General features: G+C 42.0%; 1 protein-coding gene across 1 annotated transcript in view; it reads left to right on the forward strand.

The window, feature by feature from the left end:
- Positions 1 to 2,281: 2,281 nt before the first annotated feature.
- The window catches only part of LOC135547670 (glypican-6-like), a 172,676-nt gene continuing 153,302 nt past the window's right edge, over positions 2,282 to 21,655 (forward strand). The window contains exon 1 of the mRNA XM_064976866.1: positions 2,282 to 2,743. Coding sequence (XP_064832938.1) covers positions 2,590 to 2,743 — 154 coding nt within the window. The 5' untranslated portion in view covers positions 2,282 to 2,589. The remainder of the gene's footprint in view (positions 2,744 to 21,655) is intronic.

The raw sequence follows: 21,655 nt of genomic DNA on the forward strand, positions 1-21,655 counted from the left end.
TGTTTGTTGCTACTTTTTATTATTCAGTAGCTTAATTTCTCAGAGTCAAAAATACCCCAAGGACGTGTTTGTCTGACACGATGAGGAATTTCCTGAAAGTGAGGGAGGGGTGAGCACTGTAAATGTATTCACTTGCCTCAGGAATCTCAGAATGTACGTGGGGAACTTTCTGACCATGCTTTTACACTCCTATACTTTGTGGAACAACTCTTCCAGTAAAGAGAGTTGCCTGGAAGACATCTAGCTCATGAGCAATTGTCTTTGACATTCAATGAATATATTCAACAGACCACTATACATTGTGGCGAATATTTCTTATTTTATGTGTGAACTACACATTGACGCATCCAGGCCGAAGCGGAAGGTTTAATAAATGCTCAGTTCCGGGAACATGTCTTTAACAAATAACTCTCAAAGTTTGTTTGGAAACAGTAACGACAGGAATCTTAACACATGTATAATCTATGATTAGGGGTACTGTTTTACCCCAATTAGCCACAAAATCCCTAATTTGAAAGTGACTGTTTCTTGAAGCTGTGCCGCAACATTTTACCTACATTTCCCCCCCCCCCCCCCACGTGGGCCAGCCCCCTAGCAATTTGAGTTCTAACCAATGAACTTGAGCCCCTCGCATTTGAGTGACAGTTAGCAAGAGGCCTGCCCAGCATTATCCAATGAGGTTGCAGGGGAGGCTCAACGGCTCAGTGGACATAGCAGAGAGAGGACAGAGGGAGAAAGAGAGAGAGAGAGCTTAGCAACTTGGTGTACATATCTGCACATGTGACGTAGTACACAATTTTCGGGGAACACTTTTGGCTCATGAGTGCTACTTTCAGAACTGCTGGCTAAAACCTATACAAGAGGACCAGAGAATCGCTTTAAGCCTTGGAAATAAGCCGGGGGGGATAGCCTACCTCCCATGTGAATTAAATAATTAATGTGTCTTACACAATATGTAGCAAAGCCAAGGTAATATCAATGCTTTGTTGACATAGAACATTTTGCTGTGCCTAGATACAATCAGTTCATCTCCCGTTTGTCAAATATCCACAATTGGTTATTAACATGTCGCATTTTAGCTCACTATGAAGAAAATACCCTGTCACTGGAAGTGTAATGATGTCGGACTATGGAGAAAATACCCTGTCACTGGAAGTGTAATGATGTCGGACTATGGAGAAAATACCCTGTCACTGGAAGTGTAATGATGTCGGACCATGGAGAAAATACCCTGTCACTGGAAGTGTAATGATGTCGGACTATGGAGAAAATACCCTGTCACTGGAAGTGTAATGATGTCGGACTATGGAGAAAATACCCTGTCACTGGAAGTGTAATGATGTCGGACTATGGAGAAAATACCCTGTCACTGGAAGTGTAATGATGTCGGACTATGGAGAAAATACCCTGTCACTGGAAGTGTAATGATGTCGGACTATGGAGAAAATACCCTGTCACTGGAAGTGTAATGATGTTGGCTACAGTATGCTGTGTTAACACCCCTGAACACTGTGCGCCAGTCAGTCTGAATGGAACCGTACATGTAACTCTGACATCTAACGGAGGTGGAAGTGTAGCTGCTATTGCAGCCATGATGATAATCCACTGTTGATCTACTCCGCTACTAAAGCTGCTCAAAAATCATTAAAGCACTGAAAGGTTCAAGCATGTTCTCCACACAACACAGCCAATATACCAGTACCACCTCAGTCACACTACGGCTGTAAGAAGATTACTCCTGAGCTAGTCATAAAATCTACTGATAATCAATGTCAGGTTTGACCAAATCCATCGATCATTGTCACCTTGTCCTGATTCAGTCGATTCCACATACAAGCACAGCCCCGTTGTTCATCACAGGCTCTGAAATGGAGAGTTCTCTCATAGAGAACCACTGTCATGGACAGTAGGCAGTAAACTACTGGGGTTTATTTTTGTTAGGCTTACCAACTGGCTGTTGAGTTGGTCAAGCAATGTAATGATGTAATAAACATATAACATGGGGTAATATGAAGAAAGACATATGAAAAAAATGCTGTTATTGCTGTTAAATGCTGTTAAACCAGGACAGTACATCCCTTTAACTGCCACTAAAACAATTGTAGGCTTTATCACCTATTCAGGAGCAATTCAATCCATGTGAAATCTAGTTTGACAGTCTGGCGAGACTGACTCCACTCCGTGTTTTTCCACCCTCTCTGATTTACTAACGCATCATAGGTGTCTCCCTCCCTCTCCAGTTCTGAGCATTTTGACTTTCTACAGTAACGTATAACACCCAACGGCGCTTTCTCTGAGTGAAGTTGAGTGAACACGTTGAGAGCCCGCTCTCTGTTGGATCCATGTGGTTTTACCTGGACTCACAACAACATTCTGTTTTTTTGCGTCAGCGCAAGACCGTCAACCATCGTTGGCAAAATAAACAGATTTTGATTGAGAAAGATGTTATGATAGACAGTTGTAGAAAAGTGGTAACCATTAGACGTTGAGTTGTTAGTACCTACTACGTCCGGATGCACTGCAGTGGGAGTTCCTCTACAAACGGGAATCTGCAGAGGATTAAAGAAGGATTAATCACAGAAGTACAAAATGTTGGGAATACGGACCGTCCTATGGACTTTATCTGTGGCGCTGTCCGTTGTCACTGGAGCAGATTTTAAAGCACATAACTGCAGTGAGGTTAGACAAGCTTCTATCGCAAAAGGCTTCAGCTTTGAAAATGTTCCTCTGCAAGAAACGTCAGGTAAGAAGGGAATGTAAAAATGTCAGTGCTACTTGTCAATATAATGATGTATTGAACACAGTCGTAAAGTGGGTATAGTTATGGCATAATTAACCATATCAAGTGGATAAGAAGAACACATCTAATAGTGTATTATGCAAAACTGTAATGTTCTAATTTACATCACTGACTACTATAGTGCGTGAATGGACATTTTGATAACCGGCGCCTTGGCTTTAGGCTACAAAGCACATTCATTTTATTTAGGGATATAGTTGTTTATTATGATAATGCACAGCCGTATGAAAGTATTGTTGCTGTTGAATGAAGGGTATACTCGCCTGTCATCCACGAAGTTGTGGTTGATTTTGCCTAATGAAGGAAATGTATTTGTGATATAAAGGTAGCCAGAATATAACTGAACACACCTTAGGCCTACTTTTACATTGTACAATATGTTTAATGGAACCTTTATTTAACTAGGCAGGTCAGTTAAGAACAAATTCGTATTTACAGTGACAGCCTACACCGGCCAAACCGGACGGCACTGGGCCAATTGTGTGCCGCCCCTATGGGGCTCCCAGTCACGGCCGATTGTGATACAGCCTGGATTCGAACTAGTGTCTGTAGTGACGCCTCAAGCACTCAGATGCAGTGCCGTAGACCGCTGCGCAACTCAGGAGCAATACAAACCCCTTAGAAATAAAACTGTAGCAACTTAAAACTCTCGATTAATTCCTTATCAATGTAGCCTAATGCAGATATGTCACAGTAGCCCAGTTTGTAACGTTCCTATTCGTGATACTTTCGTTCATTGTTTCAAAGTTAATCCTAAATATATCCACTAGCCTACATTAAAATATAATACAAATAGCCCTGGACATAATGTCATTTAATATTTGACTGAATAATGTCAAGTTTATCTAACACTCTGAATAATATGTAAATGGGGCAGCAGAATAAACCTGCTGGCGTCAGATGTGCTGGTGTGTCCAGTAGAGGTCTCTGTCTTCTTTGTGCCTCTGGTTCGAAATAATTCAGAATCGTCAGCCATGCATTCACCGGATTGAGTTCTGTCTTGTTAATAACGTGACAATGAAGCCGTCATGTAATGCTACCTCAAGGCATTGCAAACATCAGCGCAATTAAATTATCCAACCAATATCCATTCTCCTTCATATGTGCGTCAACCACAGAGTAATGCTGGCATGATGCTAGTATGATGGTTCTTGTTATATGTAATGTACAACATATACATAATGGTAGCCTGCTGGTCTTCAGATAATATTTATATGGACTTTCCTATTTCAGGCCATGGAGGCTTGAATTTTTCAGACCCACCCAAGTGAAACAGACTGGCTCAGTCAGAGCCTACATTTTTGCTTCAGTGTTCTGCTCCAGCATTCACAAGGGTAGATCTGCAAAAGGAGAGTTGTCACGAGGAACATGTGAATGATTTAGTTCAGGTAATGATGATCGATCGCATGCATGAAGTGAATCAGATAGTAGTTTCCTCTTTCCCTTCTCATGTGAGTATAAACTTTGCCCACACAGACCATTCATTTCATGATGTCATGATCCCGTAATTCCGTAGTTGGACAGAAATCTGGCACCGGTGAAAGGTTGTGTATTTGATAACAAGCACACCTGTTCATAGACGGGCTTGGAGATCTACCTGATTTTAATCCCCCAGATGTCGGCACGCTCCTGTCGTTGACGTCTAATCTCCAAAATGAATGAAAAGCTCAGTCTGTCATCTCTGAGTGATGCAGCTGTATGGAAGCACTGTGATCACATCCACATGGGTGTTGACCCCATTTGTCTTCAGGAATGGCAATGACTGATTTAATGCAATGTCAACACCTCAGCAAATTGATTGCTGAAAGCCTGAGAGAGTGCACATTTCAGATGTGTGCACTGTGCATATGGTCTGTTCAGCCGACACAATTGTGTACAGATCCTTTATTTATTAATAATAGTGACGTAAACATCTGTGTCACTACCACTGGTGCAAATGGTGTCTCATCTAATATCCTTGTACAACCAGCATGCCAGTCAGACCATACAGAGCTGAGCATGCCCTTAGAAAAACAGTTTCCAAATGACTTCTTTGGCTGTCCCCCATAGGAGAACTCTTTTTGGTTCTAGGCATAATCCTTTTTGGTTTCAGGTAGAACGTTTTTGGGTTCCATGTAGAACCCTCTGTGGAAAGGGTTCTACCTGGAACCCAAAATGTTTCTTCAAAGGATTCTCCCATAGGGACAGCTGAAGAACCCTTTTAGGTTCTAGATAGCACCCTTTTTTCTAAGAGTGTGTTATAGTTTTGATTCAATGTACAATTGAGATGGAAAAAAACCCAAGTCTCTATATTGTATAATCAGCTTGATATTTTCATTCGCTAGCCTATTGGTGTGAAGCCAATCCTTCAAATATTTAATGTGAATTCTAACCGTGTTATAGAGCAGGAAGACTCTGTGTATCGTTTGTGATTTTACTTTGTGATTGAATCCTGTCCAAAGCTCTTCACTGCATAATCAGTTGAGTTGAGGTCTGTTGCTTTTGGCCACGTCCCCAAGAGGAGGCCCGTCAACTTCTAGTTGTGGTCAAAGAGAGATGGGTTGATGTCTGACACCTCAGAGACTGACGATATTGTACATCAAATTTTTTAATTTTTTTTTAAATTTTTTACCTTTATTTAACTAGGCAAGTCAGTTAAGAACAAATTCTTATTTTCAATGACGGCCTAGGAACAGTGGGTTAACTGCCTGTTCAGGGGCAGAACGACAGATTTGTACCTTGTCAGCTCGGGGGTTTGAACTTGCAACCTTTCGGTTACTAGTCCAACGCTCTAACCACTATCGAAGGCACCGGAATTCCCTTCATATCCTTACAAAATCCCTTTGGCTTCATATTGTACATGGTTCTACTCTTTTTCAGTGGTGTCTGATATGCAAACATATGTGACTTTTATTCGGTATAGGCTAATTGAGCTCTGTTGACTGTCTTTAGTGCCTGAATATTGTGCTCCGCTTTTGGAGTGAGTGAATGATGTCCGTGGCACCGTCTCAACCCCGTTCTTTTGTATCGCACGTCTAGTTATAATTCATTCGGGGTTTAAATAGAGCTTCATTTGATTGTAATTCCTTCATTTAACCAGATGGTGTCTCTGCACAACTTCTTGTGAAAACATGAATATACAGGTTATTAGCATTAACAATGTCAAGGTAAACAAGATGTGAATGATAATTTAGGATTATTGAAAGTGATTAGGCTTGTTCAAAGCTACTTTCAAGAGAGTCTAATCCACAGTTAGCATGCTATTCCACTCCTATTGTTTCAGACCAGTGGTTCATATGGAATGGGTTTATGGGACTCAGTTGGAGCAGCCAGGTTTTGACCAGAGTGTGTGGTCAGAATCAGCCAGGTCATGTAGAATGTCAGCAGGGGTGTCAGCGTTATTGACAGAAGTGCTGCTATGTGTCAAAGCCTGCAGGCCTGGTTGGAACGGTAATACCGTGGGCCCTGGCCTGTGCGTTTTCAATAGGCCCTGGTCCAAGTTGACAGGAAGTACAGTGGCGAAGGCTTAAAAACTAAGAGTGACTGGGAAAGTGGACCGGATGCACAGTCCACTTTATGTCCTTCGTCATTGGACTGTCAGCGCAGCTAAAATTGTCTGGTGCTCCTCCAGCTCTCCTCTACAGGTTATTGACTCTGTATTAAAAAAATAAATAAATCGGTCAGTGAGTTCAGTTATATACCTCCTTAATCCAAGCCCATCACTGCCCTGGTGAAAGACTAGCCCTGCATGCAGGCTTGTGACAGATCTGTCTCAGGTTCCATTCACTGACCCAATGAATTACCCAATGCCCGAGACGCGACGACAGGGGGACATGGAAGATGAGTCAGACAGACTGCTAGACCCTTCCTGGTAGATGTGTGTTATTAGGAACACAGACACACACACACACGTCCAAACTGTGTCTGTGGAACTTCTCAAGCTGTCCCAGCTCCACCCTATCATTTCACGTCCTGCTCAGCCTTCCTGTTCCCAGCAGTGGAATGGGACAGAAATAACGGTGCTGATATTTGATGTGGTCCATGGCTGCATATACAAGCAGCCAAATGTTCTCTGCTGAGCCGTGTAATGTGTGGAATGGATTGAAAATAGCTAAATGGGAGAGCCAGGCCAGCAGAGAGAACAGCCAAGTCAATGTGCTGGTCTCTGGCATGATTCATCCTTATTACTATGCTGCATTATCAGATTATTATGTACCCCCCCCCCCCACTAAACACAGTTGAGGTGATGGATCAAGGATCACATGTGATGGTGTTGTGGTGGTAACCCTCTGCATTTCAATGGCCAACTCATAAAAAGGATGGTGATGGAATTGTTCTTGATTGTTGGGATTGGCAGTGATTGAAAGTGTTGTAAATAGCAGTGTTGGCGGTAGGGGTGTTGGGGTTATAGTCTGTAGATTTAATCATGTATCGTCAGGAAAGCCAGGGACCCAAACAGTCTTTTTCTCCAAAGTGGATTTCTCAAACGCCTCTTCTATCTCCATGCCAATAATCATGCTCATGAATACTAAAATGGGCTGCATGACGGGGTTTCTCTCTTGGTTCAGGAGGAACGACTCCGGTCTGTCTGCTGCTGTTTCATCCTCGCAGGGAGAATAACAGAATAACGGGGTAGTCGCTCAAAGCATATCAACAAGCTCCTGCAGCGTAGACGCTGGTGTCAGTATCTTTTGTCAAGAAATTAAGCTGTCAAGGGGACACTGTTTTCTCCTCCACTTTTGTCTTTAGTTCTTTTATATTGGAATACAAATGTGTAATTGAGCATTTCAATTAAATTCAATTTAAGGGCTTCATTGGCATGGGAAATGTATGTTTACATTGCCAAAGCAAGTGAAAATGGATAATTAAAAAAAGTCAAATAAATAATAAAAAATGTAAACAGTAAGAGCATTTCTCAAACTGCTGCATTCTCAATCTATTTTTCATTGTTCATTCTTGGGTTCTTGTTGATATTTTTAATTTATTTAACTAGGCAAGTCAGTTAAGAACAAATTCTTATTTACAATGACGGCTTAGGAACAGTGGGTTAACTACCTTGTTCAGGGGCAGAACGACAGATTTTTACCATGTCAGCTCGGGGATTCAATCTAAGCAACCTTTCGGTTACTGGCCCAACGTTCTAACCACTAGGCTGTATAGCTCACTGTTTGTTCACACTTGCTACTGTTTTGATCATATTCCCAACAGTACAATTTTAGATACGGTATAGTGTCATTATACTTCACACTATAAATGAGATATCTTTAGATACGGAGCTTGGAAGATGAAAGGCTCATTTCTGTACCATTACATCCCTGTAGTTGATTTTTAGCACAAGTTTCGAGTATCTTTCCTAAGCATCTTTTCTTTGTTTAAGGCTCTCTGCACACTTGTTGATTTTATAATAAGGAATACATGCCATAATAGATCCCTTAATAGTCATTGGTTATGTCTCTCCATTTATATAAAACAATATATATAATTGTAATAATCCTTGTCCCTGTTTGAACTTGAAGGTCTCGACCAATAGTGTGAGGGTTTACAAAATTATTTTCATTATTATTTAAGTTAGACGTGTCAGCTCTCTCATGTAATCTCAGAGAAGATAACACACTGACTCTGTATCGGTACCCCCCTGTATATAGTCTCGCTATTGTTATTTCACTGCTGCTCTTTAATTGTTTGTTACTTTTATCTCTTATTCTTATCTGTATTTTTTTAAACTGCATTGTTGGTTAGGGGCTTGTAAGTAAGCATCTCACTGTTGTATTCGGAGCATGTGACTAATATGATTTGATTTGATTTGACACATTGTCACAGGCAGGGCATCCTCCTTGGCACTAATAATGATAAATCGTTAATATATCATACATGTCTGACAATCTCATCACGGTTTAAGTAAGTATATATAGCATACATATTTAAAGAAATACCAGTGATTCTCGTGAGATTGTAAACAATACATGATTTAAAACGCAAGTCATCATTACTTTGTTGTGTTGAAAGAATATGCTTCCACTGTCGGAATGGAATCCATGTCATTCAGACTGTCAGAGTCCACTTACAATAGAACCAGAAGCTATGGAGAATAAGTTATTCAATTGCTTTGTCATGTTAATATAATCCGACATGAATATATGGTTTTGGTTGGGAATCTTGTTGAAGATGATTTGATTGGAGTGATATGAAACCTATGTGAAAGAGCACTATTTTAGGAAATTGAAACTCATGTATAGTCACCTTAGCCCACAGCAGTGAAAATGTGTGTAACGTTTAGTCAACTCTTAACTTTTCATACAACTCTGATAGTACTGATCACTTACATACACCCCCGGTGAGTCAGTGGATCTTCTTGGATGAACAAAAACAACCTGGCCCGTGTCTACAGCAACAATGTTCAGTCATACATACGTTATATCGCCCTATTCCTCCTCAGCCTGTCAAAACTGTGAGCTATCAAAAAACAAAGCCCCTTTGAATACCTAGCCGCCACCGTTGGGATCTATCTTTAGCCCCATGTCTGTCACGTCAGTCCTGTTGACAACAGACTAGACATGTGTACCTGTAGGAGGGCCGTTTCACCGCTCCTGGGCAGGGGCCAACGAGGTTGTGTGTTGCGTAAGCGGCCATGGGGGAGGTATTGAGTGCTCCTCTCAGTCCACTTGGCCACAGAGTGAAGGTATACCAGAAGAGTAACAGGGCACTAATGAAGACCAGAGCTGTGGTACAGTAGTAAGCTGTAAATGAGTAGTGAAAGGTAATGATCAGTACAGGCCTTAGGGCCTTCCTAGTGTCTAGTCTCAGGCACCAGCTGCTACCTGGCTGTAAGTCCTTAGCCATGCTCCAGTTAGCAAGTTGATGCAGAAGAGTCACACTTCTAGGCCCGCTGCCCATGAATATCAAATGTCCTCAGCCGTGTTTCCATTCCTGCACCACTCTTTTTATTACATACTGTAGTCCCCAATAAATAGCAAAGCCAGACATGGTTGTACGTATGCTGATTATTTTATTTTTGACCTCTATTTAACTAGGCAAGTCAGTTAAGAACAAATTCTTATTTTCAATGATGGCCTAGGAACAGTGGGTTAACCGCCTGTTCAAGGGCAGAACAACAGATTTTTACCTTGTCAGCTCGGGGATTTGAACTTGCAACCTTCCGGTTACTAGTCCAACGCTCTAAACACTAGGCTACCCTGCCGCCCCATTATGCATAGCTTGTCATTCCATACTGTAATGTACATGGTGTTTTGGGATCCTCTATAGGTTTACCATTCTTTATGGGATCCTCTATAGGTTTACCATTCTTTATGGGATCCTCTATAGGTTTACCATTCTTTATGGGATCCTCTATAGGTTTACCATTTTTTATGGGATCCTCTATAGGTTTACCATTCTCTATGGGATCCTCTATAGGTTTACCATTCTTTATGGGATCCTCTATAGGTTTACCATTCTTTATGGGATCCTCTATAGGTTTACCATTCTTTATGGGATCCTCTATAGGTTTACCATTCTTTATGGGATCCTCTATAGGTTTACCTTTCTTTATGGGATCCTCTATAGGTTTAACATTCTTTATGGGCTCCTCCTATAGGTTTATCATTCTTTATGGGATCCTCTATAGGTTTACCATTCTTTATGGGCTCCTCCTATAGGTTTACCATTCTTTATGGGCTCCTCCTATAGGTTTACCATTCTTTATGGGCTCCTCCTATAGGTTTACCTTTCTTTATGGGCTCCTCCTATAGGTTTACCTTTCTTTATGGGATCCTCTATAGGTTTACCTTTCTTTATGGGCTCCTCCTATAGGTCTACCATTCTTTATGGGCTCCTCCTATAGGTTTACCATTCTTTATGGGCTCCTCCTATAGGTTTACCATTCTTTATGGGCTCCTCCTATAGGTTTACCATTCTTTATGGGCTCCTCCTATAGGTTTACCATTCTTTATGGGCTCCTCCTATAGGTTTACCATTCTTTATGGGATCCTCTATAGGTTTACCTTTCTTTATGGGATCCTCTATAGGTTTAACATTCTTTATGGGATCCTCTATAGGTTTAACATTCTTTATGGGATCCTCCTATAGGTTTACCATTCTTTATGGGATCCTCCTATAGGTTTACCATTTCCAGTGTATGCCATCTAGTTGTGTGTATCATTGTTGAAGGTAGCTATTCTGCTATCATCATAGACATTCTTATCCAATGAGGTGCTATCCCAGTCAGATTTATGGTATTGGTTCCAGATCCAACATTTAATCATCTTTATTTTACTCTTATTATTATCTATCTCATATCTACCTCAAATACCTTGTACCCCTGCACATTGATCTGGTACTGGTACTCCCTGTATATAGCTCCACATTGATCTGGTACTGGTACTCCCTGTATATAGCAACACATTGATCTGGTACTGGTACTCCCTGTATATAGCTCCACATTGATCTGGTACTGGTACTCCCTGTATATAGCTCCACATTGATCTGGTACTGGTACTCCCTGTATATAGCAACACATTGATCTGGTACTGGTACTCCCTGTATATAGCTCCACATTGATCTGGTACTGGTACTCCCGGTATATAGCAACACATTGATCTGGTACTGGTACTCCCTGTATATAGCTCCACATTGATCTGGTACTGGTACTCCCTGTATATAGCTCCACATTGATCTGGTACTGGTACTCCCTGTATATAGCTCCATATTGATCTGGTACTGGTACTCCCGGTATATAGCTCCATATTGATCTAGTACTGGTACACCCTGTATATAGCCCCACATTGATCTGGTACTGGTACTCCCTGTATATAGCTCCACATTGATCTGGTACTCCCTGTATATAGCTCCACATTGATCTGGTACTCCCTGTATATAGCTCCACATTGATCTGGTACTCCCTGTATATAGCTCCACATTGATCTGGTACTCCCTGTATATAGCTCCACATTGATCTGTTACTCCCTGTTTATAGCTTCATTCTTGTGCAATTTTTTAAACCCTATAGTTGGGAAGGGCTTGTAAGCAAGAATTTCACAGTAAAGTCTACACCCGTTGTGTTACTTTGAAGTGACTTCCACAATACTTTTGGGATGTCTTTTTTTAGATAGTGAACCTTTAGCCTTGAACTTTAAGGGAGTCCACAGCAGGGCGATATATGACGTACAAGTCACCTCAGCTGCAGCAATGAGGGCCTTTAGAAAAATGGATTGGACCAGATTTCAAATGTCATTGAATGGCTATATTCAGTAATGGCAGAATCAACAGATCCTGAAAGTGCGTTATATTGGCTAGAGAGCTCATTTACCTACAAACCTCGCTCAAATACACCTGAGAATAAGGCACATGAATATGGTCTTTGAAACAGCATTTCTGTGCAGTAGCAGAGGGACGAGCCTAATTTAAAATTATTTTTCTTGCTTGTGTGAATTCCCTTAGGTGATTTCTTTCCCTTGCAATGAAACATCCTATTCTAATGAGAATGAATTCGCTCACAAATCAATTATTCCTTGCCACACACCCCTACAATGACAGAGTTGCGAGTTTGTGGCACAATTTTGAAATGCATTGACAATGGCATTTCATCATTGTGACATTGGTTTAGATATTAACATTTTGATATGCCATCACATTTGACTCTCCTGAGGACGCAGACCACCATGTCATTGTGTTGAAGGTACACTGTGACACTGTCATGTGTAGGCCTACTGTGCTGCTTTTACCTCTCTGAGGACATGTTCAATATTCATATAAGAACATACAGAGTATACCAAACATTAGGAACACCTTCCTAATATTGAGTTGCACCCCTCCCTTTTTGCCCTCAGCACAGCCTCAGTTCGTCGGGGCATGGTCTCTACAAGGTGTCGAAATGTGGACCATTCTTGATACACACAGGAAACTGTTGAGCGTGGAAAAAAATCAAGCAGCCTTGTAGTTCTTGACACAAACCGGTGGCCTGGCACCTACTGCCATACCCCGTTCAAAGGCACTTAACTTGTTGTCTTGCCCATTCAACTAGGAATGGCACATAATCCATGTCTCAACTGTCTCAAGGCTTAAAAATCATCCACTGAATGAAGTGGATTTAACAAGTGGCGATCATAGCTTTCACCTGGATTCCGCTGGTCAGTCTCTGTCATGTTTTGTTTACTCAGTGTATACTCAAAATAGCTCTTGAGAGAAACCTTCAGCACCACAGAGGATATTGCATTTGGCTGCGTACCTATGTCACCTGGTGATGAAAAGCATATTTTTTCCCCCCCATGTTTGTTTTGAAACGTTTGCTGTGCCAACCGAAAAAACATTGGACATCCCTCTCATCTGAAGTCTTGGCATGGTCTAGTATGCTAGGGGAATACAATGTCATTCCATACTGATTTATGTCCTCACTAGAATCTGCTGTTCTAAATAACACTTCATGGGTTATTGTTAAAAAAGGATGAGGCTCGGGTAGTGAGGAAAACACTGAAGGCAATTTTCACTTTTCATAAATGTTAATATTCTAACACCCATTGCATATTGAATTGGGATAACACTCAAAAAGGCACGATCAAGTTCCTTCTCCCTAACCTCAATCACTTTATTTAGAACATTGTGATATCTCATCTTAATAATTCGCAAGGACACATTTGATGTTGCTGCAATGTGTGAATATTAAAATGAGGGGGAAAGTGCTCTGACATTAATGGGTGGTAAATCTCTCTTGTTCTTGCTGGTCTTACCACAATACCTTTACTGTCTCATTCATAAATATTGTGCCACAGGAAAATATTGTTTTTCTAACTTGGCATTTGTACCAACATCCATGCTGTATTTTTTAGTTGTTGTAATTTTTTTATTTAACCTTAACCTATTTAACTAGGCAAGTCAGTTAAGAACACATTCTTATTTCAAATGACGGCCTACACAGGCCAAACCCGGATGACGCTGGGCCAATTGTGTGCCACCCTATGGGACTCCCAATCATGGCCGGTTGTGATACAGCCTAGATTCGAACTAGGGTGTCTGTAGTGACGCCTCAAGCACTGAGATGCAGTGCCTTAGACCGCTGTACCACTCAGGAGTATTAAACTCAGGCCTCCCTCTAAGCAGGGTGCCTAGCTACCTCAGGAGTGTCCCAGAGACGGCACAGAGCTCTCCTCTGATCAGGATCAATGCTGGCTATAACTCAGTCATAATTTTTTAGACATGGAATGAATCTTAGTAAGAGGGTGGAATGAGTGTGTAGATATCCATAAGAGGTACAGTGCCTTGCAAAAGTACTCATCCCCTTGGAATTTTTCCTAATTTGTTGCATTACAACCTGTAATTTAAATGGATTTGTATTTGTAATTCAAGTAACGGACAAAATAATCCAAATTGGTGAAGTGAAATTTTAAAAATTACAAAACAGAGAAGTGATGCTTGCATATGTATTCACCCCCTTTACTATGAAGCCCCTAAATAAGATCTGGTGCAACCAATTACCTTCAGAGGTCACATAATTAGTAAATAAAGTCCACATGTGAGCAATCTAAGTGTCACATGATCTGTCACATGATCTCAGTATATATACACCTGATCTGAAAGGTCCCAGAGTCTGCAACACCAGCAAGCAAGTGGCACCATCAAGACCAAGGAGGTCTCAAAACAGGTCAGGGACAAAGTTGTGGAGAAGTACAGATCAGGGTTGGGTTATAAAAAAAATATCCAAAACTTTGAACATTCCACGGGGCACCATTAAATCCATTATTAACACATTGAAAGAATATGGCACCACAACAAACCTACCGAGAGAGGGCTGCCCACCAAAACCCACGAACCAGGCAAGGACGGCATTCATCAAAGAGGCAACAAAGATACCAGAGATAACCCTGAAGGAGCTGCAAAAGCTCCACAGCAGAGATTAGAGTATCTGTCCATAGGACCACTTTAAGCCGTCCACTCCACAGAGCTGGGCTTTATGGGAGAGTGGCCAGAAAAAAGCCATTGTTTAAAGAAAAAAATAAGCAAACACAGAAGACATGTGGGAGACTCCCCAAACATATGGAAGAAGGTACTCTGGTCAGATGAGACTTAAATTGCGCTTTTTGGCCATCAAGGAAAACGCTATGTCTGTCGCAAACCCAACACCTCTCATCACCCCGAGAATACTATTCCAACAGTGAAGCATGGTGGTGGCGGCATCATGCTGTGGGGATGTTTTTCATCGGCAGGGACGGGGAAACTGGTCAGAGTTGAAAGAATGATGGATGGCACTAAATACAGGGAAAATCTTGAGGGAAACATTTTTGTCTTCCGGAGATTTGAGACTGGGACGGAGGTTCACCTTCCAGCAGGACAATGACCTGAAAAAAGCATCATGCTAAAGCAACACTCGAGTGGTTTAAGGGGACACATTAAAATGTCTTGGAATGGCCTAGTCAATGCCCAGACCTCAATCCAATTGAGAATCTGTGGTATGACTTAAATGTAAAAATGTAAATGTATGATTTAAAGATTGCTGTATACCAGCAGAACCCATCCAACTTGAAAGAGCTGGAGCAGTTTTGCCTTGAAGAATGGGCAAAACTCCCAGTGGCTAGATGTGCCAAGCTTTTAGAGACATACCCCATGAGACTTGCAGCTGTAATGGCTGCAAAGGTTGCTCTACAAAGTATTGACTTAGTGAGGTAAATAGTTATGCAAGTTCTGTTTTTTTGGTCTTATTTCTTGTTTGTTACACAATACATATTTTTCATCTTCAAAGTGGTATGCATGTTGTGTAAATCAAATGATACATACCTACAAAAAAAAATCAATTTTAAATCCAGTTTGTAAGGCAACATAATAGGAAAAATGCTAAGGGGGGTGAATACTTTTGTAATCCACGGTATACCAGATTGCAGACCCATACTTTTGCTGTTTGGCCCACCCTTTCTGGAAATGGAACTGAAACACCTTTAATTCCCAAATCTGGCTAGTCCCAGTTGAAAAGGTAGAGTAACTTGTTCTGTAGTGGTGGTGTTTTTGTAAGTCAATTGAAATAGGTCAGTGTAGGTTGTGAATGTAAAATATTGTGACAACATTTTTTATATTTTATAAAATGGATAGCTGCAATGGATAGCTGCCATTTTTACAGGCTGCTGACCAATTCTTGCCTGCTTAAATAAAAACAGTTTAGGAGATGGAGAAAACACCGGTCTCCAGATTACATCTTTAAACTAAACTCAACGATGGTATCCGACAGGAGACGCGTCCACCCATTGATGATGTGTATGGGTAAAATAGTCTATCAAGCATGAGTTGGGATTATTGTTCATTGTTTAGCTAGCTCTCTAGCTGCATGTCCTAACAAAATACTCCACTATGCAAATATCCATTTCAATAGAATGTCACTGCAACAAATTTTGATAGACGTACTAGCTGGTAAATTCGCTCTGGGTATTGATTTCAGACCACGGGTCTAGCTGGCTATATTTTCATATTTTACACATTTCTATTTTCTACAAAGTGTACTGTTAGCTGCTAGCTAGCTAACGTTAGCTGACTGGCTGGCTGGCTGGCTCGCTAGCTAACGTTATGTGTGTGATTTATTGGCCAGTCTGCAATATTATTTACCAGCTAGTATGTATTTCTATTGCCCAGTCTGAGATATGGCTTTTTCTTTGCAATTCTGCCTCGAAGGCCAGCATCCCGGAGTCGCCTCTTCACTGCTGACGTTGAGACTGGTGTTTTGCGGGTACTATTTAATGAAGCTGCCAGTTGAGGACTTGTGAGGAGTCTGTTTCTCAAACTGGATTGCACAGCAGAGAGGGTACGTTGGGATTCGAAATGATCAGTGATCTGTTTTGTTAACTTGGCTTTTGATGACTTTAGAAAGGCAGGTAAGGATGGATGTAGGTCTATAACAGTTTGGGTCTAGAGTGTCAACCCCTTTGAAGAGGTGGATGACCGCTGCAGCTTTCCAATCTTGAGGGGTAATTTTAGAAAGAGAGCGTCCAGATTGTCTAGCCCAGCTGATTTGTTGCGCTCCAGATTTTGCAGCTCTTTCAGAACATCTGCTATCTGGATTTGTGTGAAGGAGAAGGTGGGGAGGCTTGGGCAAGTAGCTGTGGGGGGTGCGGAGCTGCTGGTCAGGGTTGGGGTTGCCAGGAGGAAAGCATGGCCAGCCGGAGAGAAATGCTTATTGAAATTCTTGATTATCGTGGATTTATCGGTGGTGACCGTGTTTCCTAGCCTCAGTGCAGTGGGCAGTTGGGAGGAGGTGCTCTTATTCTCCATGGACTTTACAGTGTCCCAAAAACTTTTGGGAGTTAGAGCTACAGCATGCAAATTTCTGTTTGAAAAAGCTAGCCTTTGCTTTCATAACTGACTGCGTGTATTGGTTCCTGACTTCCCTGAAAAGTTTCAGTCCGCCACAGGATGTTTTTGTGCTGGTCGAGGACAATCAGGTCTGGAGTGAACCAACGGCTATATTTGTTCTTAGTTCTACATTTTTTTAAAGGGGCATGCTTATTTAAGATGGTGAGGAAATTACTTTTAAAGAACGACCAGGCATCCTCTACTGACGGGATGAGGTCAATATCCTTCCAGGATACCCGGGTCAGGTTGATTAGAAAGCCCTGCTTCGCAGAAGTGTTTTAGGGAGCGTTTGACAGTGATGAGGGGTGGTCGTTTGACCGCGGACCCATTGCGGATGCAGGCAATGAGGCAGTGATTGCTGAGATCCTGATTGAAAACAGCAGATGTGTATTTGGAGGTCAAGTTTGTCAGGATAATATCAATGAGGGTGCCCATGTTTATGGATTTAGGGTTGTACCTGGTGGGTTTCTTGATAATTTGTGGGCATCTGACTTAGATTGTAGGTCTGCCGGGGTGTTAAGCATATCCCAGTTTAGGTCACCTAACAGAATGCACTCTGAAGATAGATGGGGGGCAATCAATTCACATATGGTGTCTAGGGTACAGCTGGGAGCTGAGGGGGGTCTATTACAGGCGGCAACTGTGAGACTTATTTCTGGAGAGATTCATTTTTAAAATTAGAAGCTCAAACTGTTTGAGCATAGACCTGGAAAGTATGACAGAACTTTGCAGGCTATCTCTGGAGTAGATTGCAACTCCTCTCCCTTTGGCAGTTCTGTCTTGACAGAAAATGTTGTAGTTGGGGATGTAAATTTCAGAATTTTTGGTGTCCTTCCTAAAACAGGATTTAGACATGGCAAGGACATCAGGGTTAGTGGATTGTGCTAGGGCAGTGAGTAAAACAAACTTAGTGAAGGAGGCTTCCGATGTTAAAATGCTTGGTTTCATTCATGTGATGGTTACAGAAGTCAACAAATGAGAGCTCCTTGGGACACGCAGGGCCTTGGTTAACCTCCACATCACCCGAGGAACAGAGGAGGAGTAGGATGAGGGTACAGCTAAAGGCTATCAAAACTGGTCGTCTAGTGTGTTGGGGACAGAGACTTAAAGGAGCATATTTCTGGGTGTGGTAGGATAGATTCAGGGCATAATAATGCTGGTTGGGTGCTGGTACAGTGGAGGTAAACCTAGGCATTGAGTGACGATAAGAGAGGTTACATCTCTGGACACACTAGTTATGTTGGGTGAGGTCACCGCATGTGTGGGAGGTGGGTCAAAAGAGGTTTCTGAGGCATGTTGAGTGGGACTAGGGGCTCCGCAGTGAACTAAAACAATGATAACTATCCCAAACAACAGTATACAAGGCATATTGACATTAGAGAGAGAGATATAAAGCGAGGCATAGAGCAATCACAGATGTTGATTGGGAGAGCTAGCTAAGACACAAACTGGTAAGACAGCAATGGCTAATCAGCTAAGACAACAACAACAGGTAAAATGGCGATGAATGGGCAGAGAGGGTCAGTGAGCTACACACAGGGCCTGTGTTCGAGGCTGGGGCCGACAGATAAACAAAATAAACAAAATGGAGTACCGTGATTAATGAACAGTCCAGCAGGCATCAGCTATGTAGCCATGTGATCATAGGGCCCAGTGAAGAGCAATAGATGAAACAGGGAAGCTGAGAGGTAGTCATTGCTACGCAAGTAAAAGTTAGCAAGGCGGGACAAGTAGAAGCATCTGCTCCGACGTGACCAATAAAAATAGATTTGTATATTTGGGCTGCAATTTCTGAGGCTGGTTAGTCTAATGAACTTATCCTCTGCAGCAGAGGTAACTCTGGGTATTTCTTTCCTGTGGCGGTCTTCTAGAGAGCCAGTTTAATCATAGCGCTTGATGGTTTTTGCGTCTGCACTTAAAAAATGTTCATACTTATTGTGTTTTTCCGGATTGATTGACCTTCATGTCTTAAAGTAATGATGGACTCTCTTTACTTATTTGAGCTGTTCTTGCATAATATGGACTTGGTCTTTAACCAAATAGGGCTATCTTCTGTATATCACCCCAACCTTGTCGCAAAACAACTGATTGGCTCAAATGCATAAAGAAGGAAAGAAATTCCACAAATTAACTTTTAACAAGTACACCTGTTAATTGAAATGCTTTCCAGGTGACTACCTCATGAAGCTGGTTGAGAGAATGCCAAGAGAGTTCAAAACTGTCATCAAGGCAAAGGGTGGCTTCTTTGAATAATCTCAAATATAAAATTGATTTTGATTTTGTGTAACAGTTTTTTGGGTACTATATGATTCCATGTGTTATTTCATAGTTTTGATGTCTTCACTATTATTCTACAATGTAGAAAATAGTACAAATAAAGATAAACCTTTGATTGGTACATCTAGTTGTTTTTTCTATGCATCTACATGATCGAACCGCAGCCTTGGGTAAGTTTAACGGGGAGGTGTGTGTCTCTTCGTTAACATCTGGTGCTCAATTTCTAATATTACGGAGGTCTTGAGGTTCTGCTCGACTGAGTTAGAATACCTCATGTTATGCTGTAGACCATACTATTTCTATTCTATACTATTTTCATCTATATTCTTTGTAGCTGTCTATTTTACCACCACAAACCGATGCTGGCACTAAGACTGAGCTCAGTGAGCTGTATACGACCATAAGCAAACAGGAAAATGCTCATCCAGAGGCGGCGCTCCTAGTGACCGATGATTTGAATGCAGGGAAACTGAAATCGATTTTTACTTCTACCAGCATGAGGGACAAAACTCTAGATCACCTTTTCTCCCCACACAGAAACACTGGTTAAAATACAAAGCGCTCCCTCACCCTTCATTTGGCAAACATGACCATAACTCTATCGTCCTGATTCCTGCTTAGAAGCAAAAACTCAAACAGGAAGTACCAATGATGCGCTCAATATAGAAGTGGTCCTATGAAGCGGATGTTAAACTACAGGACTGTTTCACTAACTCCGGCTGGAATATGTTCTGAGAATCAAATCAAATCAAATTTTATTTGTCACATACACATGGTTAGCAGATGTTAATGCGAGTGCAGCGAAATGCTTGTGCTTCTAGTTCCGACAATGCAGTAATAATCAACAAGTAATCTAACTAACAATTCCAAAACTAATTTATTATGCACAGTGTAAGGGGATAAATAATATGTACATAAAGATATGAATGAGTGATGGTGCAGAGCAGCATAGGCAAGATACAGTAGATGGTATCGAGTACAGTATATACATATGAGATGAGTATGTAAACAAAGTGGCATAGTTAAAGTGGCTAGTGATACATGTATTACATAAGGATGCAGTAGATGATATAGAGTACAGTATATACGTATACATATGAGATGAATAATGTAGGGTATGTAAACATTATATTAGGTAGCATTGTTTAAAGTGGTTAGTGATATATTTCCCATCATTTCCCATCAATTCCCATTATTAAAGTGGCTGGAGTTGAATCAGTGTGTTGGCAGCAGCCACTCAAAGTTAGTGGTTGCTGTTAAACAGTCTGATGGCCTTGAGATAGAAGCTGTTTTTCAGTCTCTCGGTCCCCGCTTTGATGCACCTGTACTGACCTCGCCTTCTGGATGATAGCGGGGTGAACAGGCAGTGGCTCGGGTGGGTGTTGTCCTTGATGATCTTTATGGCCTTCCTGTAACATCGGGTGGTGTAGGTGTCCTGGAGGGCAGGTAGTTTGCCCCCGGTGATGCTTTGTGCAGACCTCACTACCCTCTGGAGAGCCTTACGGTTGTGGGCAGAGCAGTTGCCGTACCAGGCGGTGATACAGCCCGCCAGGATGCTCTCGATTGTGCATCTGTAGAAGTTTGTGAGTGCTTTTGGTGACAAGCCGAATTTCTTCAGCCTCCTGAGGTTGAAGAGGCGCTGCTGCGCCTTCTTCACGATGCTGTCTGTGTGAGTGGACCAATTCAGTTTGTCTGTGATGTGTATGCCGAGGAACTTAAAACTTACTACCCTCTCCACTACTGTTCCATCGATGTGGATAGGGAGGTGTTCCCTCTGCTGTTTCCTCAAGTCCACAATCATCTCCTTAGTTTTGTTGACGTTGAGTGTGAGGTTATTTTCCTGACACCACACTCCGAGGGCCCTCACCTCCTCCCTGTAGGCCGTCTCGTAATTGTTGGTAATCAAGCCTACCACTGTTGTGTCGTCCGCAAACTTGATGATTGAGTTGGAGGCGTGTGTGGCCACGCAGTCGTGGATGAACAGTGAGTACAGGAGAGGGCTCAGAACGCACCCTTGTGGGGCCCCAGTGTTGAGGATCAGCGGGGTGGAGATGTTTTTGCGTACCCTCACCACCTGGGGGCGGCCCGTCAGGAAGTCCCGTACCCAGTTGCACAGGGCGGGGTCGAGACCCAGGGCCTCGAGCTTGATGACGAGCTTGGAGGGTACTATGGTGTTAAATGCCGAGTTGTAGTCGATGAACAGCATTCTCACATAGGTATTCCTCTTGTCCAGATGGGTTAGGGCTGTGTGTTTGAGATTGCGTCGTCTGTGGACCT

This window comes from Oncorhynchus masou, chromosome 10 (assembly GCF_036934945.1).
Source record: "Oncorhynchus masou masou isolate Uvic2021 chromosome 10, UVic_Omas_1.1, whole genome shotgun sequence".
Lineage (NCBI taxonomy): Eukaryota > Metazoa > Chordata > Actinopteri > Salmoniformes > Salmonidae > Oncorhynchus > Oncorhynchus masou.